The following is an 8,661-nucleotide window of genomic DNA, read 5'->3' as shown; positions in this document are numbered from 1 at the left end:
TCAACACGACTTTCAACCACTAGGCTACTTATACAAGGGAACTATACGGCATTCTTTGCGGCGTATTGCGCTCTTCAATTGTTTATCAGTGTTGTCAATTGGTATGTGTTTACCCTCCAAACTGGGTATAAGACTTACACAAAACCGGGGAAATAAGTTTAGTTAGAGTATCTATTTGTAGTATATATACATATTACCGCAATTTTATCATTACTGCATTACTAGAGTAAAAAACCGCATGGTACAGGGATGGACCATGTACGATCAATGTGTACAACCCCAAGAAAAGTACATTATAACGCGTCCTGACACCGGAGTAGAGGTCTTTAGCTCCGTTTCTCACCAACAAGAAGTCGCGACTGATGCCCATCTCCGATGTCAGGACGCGTTATAATGTACTTTTTTTGGGGTTGTACACATTGATCGTACATGGTCCACCCCTGTACCATGCGGTTTTTTACCCTATGACAACTAGGTAGAATTCATGGAAACAGTTTGTAAATGCATTGGCATACGTGTGAAGCTCCACTAGATTGGCAACGATGAATCATTTTTCGTCGTGTCATCTGCTCGTAAGTACATCAGAAATATTTGTAATTTTTTGGGATTAATTTGGTTGCAAATAAGGGATAAAAGACATGAATTAAATAAACATTTTGAAGTAATAAAGTAAACTTAAACTAAATAATGAGTAAAGTAAACAATTAAGGGAATAAAGCTTTGCACCTCATAAACAGTGTAGTCGTCTGCTGCTCGTAACTGTGTTTGTGGAGTGAGCGCTTAGGAACCAGGAACCGCAATGTGGTTCAAGTGCAATTTGGAGTGAATTAAGACCAAAAGGTGTATAATTACAATCAAATAAATACTGGCATTTCAGTTGTGATGGCAGTAAGGATAAAACCACTAATTACAAGGTAAAAATTAATTTCAGTTCAAACCATGGCCCCAGGAATAAAAAGTTTCATACTTTCACTAATATAGGCAACAAAATGTTTATTATGCTGATTTCAACTGTAATCTTGAGTAAGATCAATAAACGTTTCATATATATGCTAACATTGTTCAAATGTTAGCATATATATGTCCGGTCTTTCTCTTAAGTGTTTTCCCCCACCCAAAGGGACCCCAACCATGTTGGCTAGATTTGTGAGGTTAATAATAGTTGACTTACAATAAACAACACCAACTCCTTCATCAGCAGCCCTAAAAGCATAGGAAAAATGAATTTTCAAGGTAATAGTTCATGCAGAGCGATTGCGTAGAATTATCAAATAATTATGTTAATAATCCTAATATAGGGTAGTATGCCGAGTAGCGAGGCATGGATGTGCATTGTTACGTGCAGGGGTCCAGGGAGGGGGATACAAACCTCTCCTTGCCATGTCAGGGCACAGTATACCTTGAATTAGGAATAGTCTGGTTAGGTCAGGACACACCATTCTAGGCATGCACAGTGACTTTTAATAGAATTTTTAACATCTTAGTATTGTAGAATGCAGAGTGAGGGGTCATGACTTACTTAGGGTTCAAGTTGGGGTGGGCAAAGTCCCTTCCATCAGGTTAGGGTATGGTGTCTAAGGTGAGGTAAGGTAAATGTAAATCTGTTTAGGTCATATTCCCTCATAAATGGTCGCTACAGTATGTAGATTATATACGAAGATTCCATGAAGTGGAGGCCATTTTTAGGATGTTTTTGATACTTTTAATTTATGCCATAGCCAAAGGTCTATACAGAGACTTGACTTGAACAAGAAGTAGCCTAGGCTATAACCTAGACACCTAACCTAACCTATCCTGTCCTGACGATAAGGTAGAACATCACTAGAATTTTTTGTGTTCTTTTAGTCTCTGACAGTAGAATTTAACCTTTACTTAATAGTAGAGTTTTTTTAATAGTAGCCTTGTCTTATTTACCAGGCTAGTCTAATTTCCTTATGATCTGAGACAGCTTACCTCTGTGGTTTGTACGTAACTGTTTGGTATAGGATTGAGAAATGCAAGAATGATTTCTTTGCATCAACATAAAAAACATAGAAAACAATATACATTAGTCAGAATAATGTAATGGTTTTTATTTAATGATAAATTGGTATCTCTTAGTTACTTTGCTTGATATCCATTCAAAGTGAAGTGAATTAACAAAATTGAAACTACGTATAGCTTATGATCTAGGGGAACCTAGCCGAGCCTAAGTCTTTGAAGTTGACATAACATATTCTGAACAGTTATGTACCATTTCAACTTTATTTTGACAGTATTTGACTAATTGGTATAGAATTGTACAATATCAGTAAAAAAAAGTGCAAACTCTATTACTTGATTGTAGTTGACAAAGGTAATCATACGACATGAGGTTTTGTCATTGTGTGCCATGTCCAAGAATTTACATGATTTTCAATGTGTTTTGAGTCTACTGCATCAGTATTGTTGTTTAATGTGCTAATTTACTAATATTATCGTTACAGTCAGTTTTAAAGAGATTTTAACGTTGGTGGAGAGTTGATAAAGTTAATGCTTCATAAAAAAACTGCTTGAGATACTTTTATATTTAATGATAAAATTAGAACTTTTTAATCAGAGTAAAAGATGACGACACTTTATGAAAGTTATTATTCTCCAAAAGACTTTTAGTATTACATGCAAGCTAATGAAGAACAGTACGTACCATGCAGCATGGTAAGAGGGAGACATTTTGATATACAACTCCAGCCAAATGTTGAAAATAATTATATATAATGTTTACTAGGTAATTCTAAGCCCTCATTCCACGGTAAAGTAGACTATGGCGGTTGACGTTTTCCTACGTTATTTTACTTACTGAACAAGAGTTTAAAGTAATATTTATTTGGACGACTGTAATTAACCCCAAGGGGCCAGTACTAAACATGGCGATATACATTGAACGTTCCAATCCCTAGCGAATGTTGTATCCGCGGTTATGTTCCTTGCAGTCCGTGCGGAACTATTCTTTAGAATTACCCTGCAAGAAACATAACCGCAAATACGACATCCACTAGGGATTGGGGCATCCAATGTATTTCGCCATGTTTAGTACTGGCCCCTGGGGGTTAATTACAGTCGTCCGAATAAATATTACTGTAAATTCTCGTTCAGTAAGTAAAATAACGTAGGAAAACATCAACTGCTATAGTCTACTTTGCCACAGAATGAGGGGTTAGAATTACTGTTTACTATTACATTAAGTCGTAATTAGTCATTAACTTTTCTCCTAATTTATTTACAAAGGTATCAAGAATCTTCAGCCGTCGACAATGCCGAGTACCATCACATTATGTACAATTACGAGACACTCAAGCTGCCTCCTGAAGCAGCAGCAGCGTTAAAGATGACGGGCGTAGAAGCTGATACTGTAACCCTCTCTGCATCAGATTCCCTACCTACCGTCACACTGTCCGCTGGCGAATCCCTGGTTCCGTCATGCATCAGCACCTCGATACCTGTCACAAATGTGTTGACCACAACTTCTCTCTCAGAAGGCGTGAGACTCACAGCTCCGTCCCTCTCAATAGCAACGCCGCTCACTTGCACGTCCATAACAAATGGGATTCCCCTGACTGCTGTAACTCTCACACCGACAAATTCTCCATCTGTGGTTTCTGCAGCAGTTCCCAGTGGGCACTTCTCTGACGGCTCTGTACCCAGCACCCTCACCGTTGCCACCATGTCAGATGTTGACTCCTCATCTGTGAGTGCACGAGAAGATTCTCTTGAAATTGGCCAGATTGTACATACCACGGACGATGGGGTTTTGGAAAACAGCTTGGTTTCCTCTTCTTCTATTGATGCTGTTGTAACTTCCATGGTAGCATCTGCAGATTGCCAGGGGGTGGTAACAAATGGTCGGAAAATACCTTCTCAGGTCATAGCAAAGTTGCTGAGTGATGATTCCCTGAGCCTCGATATGGTGCGTATTATCACTGAGCAAGATGTTGAAAATGAATCCCACCAACCACAAGGTTTCAACATGCTGGCTAGGCCGGGAATGCTCGTTCACACTAAATTAGCTGACAATGATATTGTTAGTGGGAATAGTATTAACCCGTATCGTCATGTAGAAGTTTTGAATGTGAGACCTACAATAAGGCTAGACAACGAAGGATCCACACATTGTAGTGTTGTCTGGACGTGTGCTTATTGTAGCATGGCATTTCCAAGTTCTGAAGCTGTAGGGCAACACCATGAAAAAGAGTGTACGGAAAATCAGAGTATTACTGTTGCAACGTCAAGTTCAGCAACAGTTGAATCTCTAATATCACCATTAAGACAGGTAGACGAAAATACATTTGAACTAAAGTTAAGTACTGATAAAGAATCTCAGAATGGTACAGAACATGATGCACACGAAGAACCCGTTAAAGATGAAGAACAGCATTGGAGTACAGAACATGAAAGCATTTGGACTTGTACAATTTGTGGAGGTGAATTTAATAAATCAGAAGAACTTGGGAAGCATCATCTGACTCACTCCATCCAGGACCTGTCTGCATCCTTGTTGAAACTCACGAAACCACAGAGAAGAGCAAAAGTCAACAAAATTACTGCAGTTCCCTTGCCTGCTGTTACTGCTTCTGCCACTGTCCCTTCAGCTGTTGTTTTAGAACAAGATAATAGCAATAACTGTGAAAGTGCCTGGAATAAATCAGGACTCACAGCTATGGAAGAAGAATTGGCTGACAATCCAGGGGACACTCCTCCACAGACTCCACCACAGGAAAGTCTGACAGTCAAGGTGAAGAAAAAGACGGGTATCAAAGCTCCCCCAGTTGAGAAGAATGACAAGAAAAAGGGTGGCAAGAAAACCAACAAGGAAACGAAAGCTCCCAGACAGCGTAAATGTAAAGGCCGTGTTGTTGGCCAAGGAAGCAGGGACCCTCATACTTGTAACATATGCAACAAAGTTCTGAGTTGTCGGGGTAATTTAGCCAAGCACTTAGTAACCCACGCATCAGATAAGCCTTTTGTATGTAAGCCGTGTGGTATAGGATTCAATGCCAAAAGGGACCAGCAATATCATTATCTTAGATATCACACAAATGAACGACCCAACATTTGCGAAGTTTGCGGTAAAGGGTACGTCTTCAGACAGTACCTCCTGAAGCACATGGTGTTCCATGGCAAGGAACGTCAGTTTTCATGTGAAATATGTGGCAAGCAGTTCTTGACGGCTAAGTGTGTTATGCGACATAAAAAGAGGCACAAAAAGGAAAAGCTCTTCAAGTGCACCAGCTGTTTAAAGTCATTTACCGTCAATGCAGATTTGAAGGCTCACATCCGTAAGATACACCGAAATAATAAAAAGACCTCCAATATTAAACAGCAGCAAGACTCTCAGCACAAGGTTATACAGTCAGTACAATCACTTCAGCAAAAAGTTCCTGATAGCCAGTCACTAAAATCGAAGGATATAACAGAGTTCTTGTTGCCAAGTAATGCAACAATCCAAGGCCAGTTACTGCCAGCAGAACTCGAACCTGCAACTCTGAGTGGTACTGTTTCATCAAAAGACGAAGTTTTCATTACCCCTGATCCATTAGGATCAATTATTCCTCTGAGTGAACTACCCCCTAACGAGTACAGTGCAAGTGTGGCACCTATTGGAGATCATACAACTTATGTCATGATTAACAGCACTGACGAAGAGGTTGCATCACAGAATGTGTCAGCAGCGCATGGGTTAAACATCATGTACGCAGCAGCAACAACTCCAGCACAGCAGGTCAGTACTGTAATTCTGTGCTGTAATTTTATAATTAAAGGAATTTTATGTAAACTGTTAGATTATGAAAATCACGATTCTGAAAATAACTTTGTGTGTTCATGATATTTAGAAAGAGTTAAGTGTTTTTAGGCTAAATCAATCTATGGAAAAAAACTCAAAGTTACAGTATCAGAAAAATGTTTGTGTGGAGAAAGCGAAAGGTTCTTTAGACTAGGTCGGCAGACATTTGCATAATTCTTAAATTTTGCTTGTATTTTATTATTTTGGTTTCACTTCCTACACCTATGTTGAGATTTTACTCTGTATTAGTAAATTTTTCTAGGCTATGTCACATAAACAACAATAATATTCCATGAACTTTAACACACTTTGAATTACAGTATCATGTATGGTAGCTGACATAGAGAGAGAAAATTACAGTAGAATGCAAGGGAGGCTTTTGCTAGTCAGTGTTAATCAAAAGCCATTATATATTATAATTCAGATAAATGCCTAAATATACAAGTTTTACTGCCTCTTCTCCTTTACATTTATATTTTTATACCAGTAAGTAAGGGACATCAAACTGACTCTTAGTGGGAGGACTGTGAATACATAATGAGAAAATGAGTATTTCGAATTTTTCAAGAATACATTCTCCAAAATTGGGGTAGTACATCTTGTATGTTAGCAAATATGCTAAGCACTTTGTTATATTGTTAAACCTCTATTTATTGTGAGTCACTGTGTTTTCTTCAGGTTGGGGAGCTTAGCAGAAGTCATTTAAGTCAAGGTAACTTAAATCAGGGACAGCATATGTTGGTCAGTTCAACATTAGGAGACACCACCAGTCAGCTGAGTGAAGGTACTCTCCAGCATATTGAAAGTCAAACAGATCTACAGCATCAAGCGCAGGAAACGCAGACCTTAGCTGCAGGTTTGTCAGATGCTGTATAGTACTGTTATTTTATACAAAGGGTTGAGTTTAAATTGAATTCATTGTTACTTGATCAAGAAGATTAATTGTAGCGTTGGTTAGGAGCCCTGTAGGATCTTTGCAGCACTCCTATTACTGTACTACCTACATTCATATTCTTTTTCTTCCATCTTATTTTCCACCTTCTCCTAACACTTGTTTCACAGTGCAACTGCAAGTTTTCCTTGTTACAAATTTAAAACAATACTGGTCTCAATTTTCCTCTCAGCACTTAGTGACTTCATAGGTCCCAGCGCTTGCCCATTGGCTTAAATTTTATCATTCTTTCCATTTAATGATGAGGAATTTCCAGAGATGTACTAAAAGATAAGAGATTATATTAATATATATGGAAACATGAGATACATCCTCAGTAACATGAAAATGTGATTTGCAGGGAATATACAAAGAAACTTCAAGTATAAAGTAACTAGTAAGTAAATAGTTTCTCCCCAAGGATGAATTAATCGTCCATCATTCAGTCTTCATCAGAACCACAAGCACAGACCTCTAAACTGACCTCTGTCATCGTATTTTTTCAGTAACGGAAGCAGGATTAGACGAAGGTCATCAAGGGGACATGAACGTAGCTGCTGGCACTGATGATCACGGATCAGAACTAGCAGCGGCTACCCACGACTCTGTCGTTCATTCTTCCCATGATCCAGGAAGTGGCTTCCATTTGGAGTTGCTTTCACAGACAATCCAACTCGAACTCCAGAGAACCCAGACGTCGACTGCGAATTATCTTGGAATATCAGATAGGTGATAGGTGAAGTGAGAGTTTTGATGACGCAAGTAAATTAGGAGACAGTCCAGTTTGCTTGTTATTCAGTTCTGTGTACAGTATAAAGTACTGAAAGTCTCACTTAGGAAACATTGATGTTTGCTTTTGACTTTCGAGGTACGTCATGTATTACAATCCGTCGTTAGAAACAAGTTGTAGTGTTGGAGTTACAAGTGAGTCTTTCCATCCATTCTGTATTTGGATTGTCATTATTGGTATTGTTACTGGCCATTTACTTTTGTAATTAAAACAAGAACTGAAGCAGCGTTTTTACCACGATTTTGTGTAATGCCATTTCACAGTGCTACAGATTGTGGTCAATTTACCTGAAAGCAGTTCAGATGTTAAAATCACCTCATAGGGGAATAGTAAAACTTCATAATGATGTCTCGAGACAAAAATGGCTGTTTCAACATCTTGTTACTGATATTTAAATTTATAGTGATGTTTTAGCATTGGAGTATATACCTGTCATGCATATCAAGTTTTAAGTTTGCAGATCCTGTTTGTTGACGATAACATATTACAAAAGTTTTATGCTAGACATTGATGAGACCGGTGCCATTTTCAGTGATTAATGGTAGCTATGATTCATGCTTTTGTAGTTTGGCTTTGGGATTCACAGGCCATTTACAAACCCATAAACATTTCATGTCATTATTCAGTCTTGTACCATTAGTCAACTTTTGGTAGAATGATTTTAATTGTTAAGAAGTTTGTTTCTGATTAAAAGACTTTTCTTATATTCTTCAATTTTTTGTTTGCCTCTGATATTTTAGCAGTAAGTTTTTATCATAGTGGACTGTTGCTATAGATTTGATTGAGAAAAGCTACAAAAGGAATTATGCACCCTGCATTTTCATTGTCATAATCATTACCTCTTTTATGGTGATAAATTTTATTTTTCTTATCTCCAGTTACGTAGGTTTCTGGTAATAAATAGCAGTAATGGTAACAACTGTCATCTTCAGGTCATATGTTCGTAAGGAAGCAGCAAGACAGTGGAAAAATTTTAAAAGATTTATCTAGAAACACCGTATCATGAGTAGACATTTAAGGAGTGACTGGAGATAATTTTGCTTTCATAGTCAACAAACCCTGGATTGATTATCCTGCATATCACCAGCTTTTGAGAACAGCGGTTCTCAGTAGCCTGCAGTTTCGTAAATCATTTTTACT

At 38.1% G+C, this 8,661-nt stretch overlaps 1 protein-coding gene across 1 annotated transcript in view; it reads left to right on the top strand.

Moving 5' to 3' along the window:
• Positions 1-8,227, top strand: part of LOC135210158 (zinc finger protein 236-like) — a 9,585-nt gene extending 1,358 nt beyond the window's left edge. The window contains exons 2-4 of the mRNA XM_064242980.1: positions 3,247-5,737; positions 6,479-6,656; positions 7,238-8,227. Coding sequence (XP_064099050.1) covers positions 3,247-5,737; positions 6,479-6,656; positions 7,238-7,464 — 2,896 coding nt within the window. The 3' untranslated portion in view covers positions 7,465-8,227. The remainder of the gene's footprint in view (positions 1-3,246; positions 5,738-6,478; positions 6,657-7,237) is intronic.
• The last annotated feature ends 434 nt before the right edge of the window (positions 8,228-8,661 follow it).

Source organism: Macrobrachium nipponense, chromosome 39 (assembly GCF_015104395.2).
Source record: "Macrobrachium nipponense isolate FS-2020 chromosome 39, ASM1510439v2, whole genome shotgun sequence".
Taxonomy (NCBI): domain Eukaryota; kingdom Metazoa; phylum Arthropoda; class Malacostraca; order Decapoda; family Palaemonidae; genus Macrobrachium; species Macrobrachium nipponense.
Note: the sequence above shows the minus strand (reverse complement) of the source record. Positions and strands in the feature narration are given on the sequence as shown.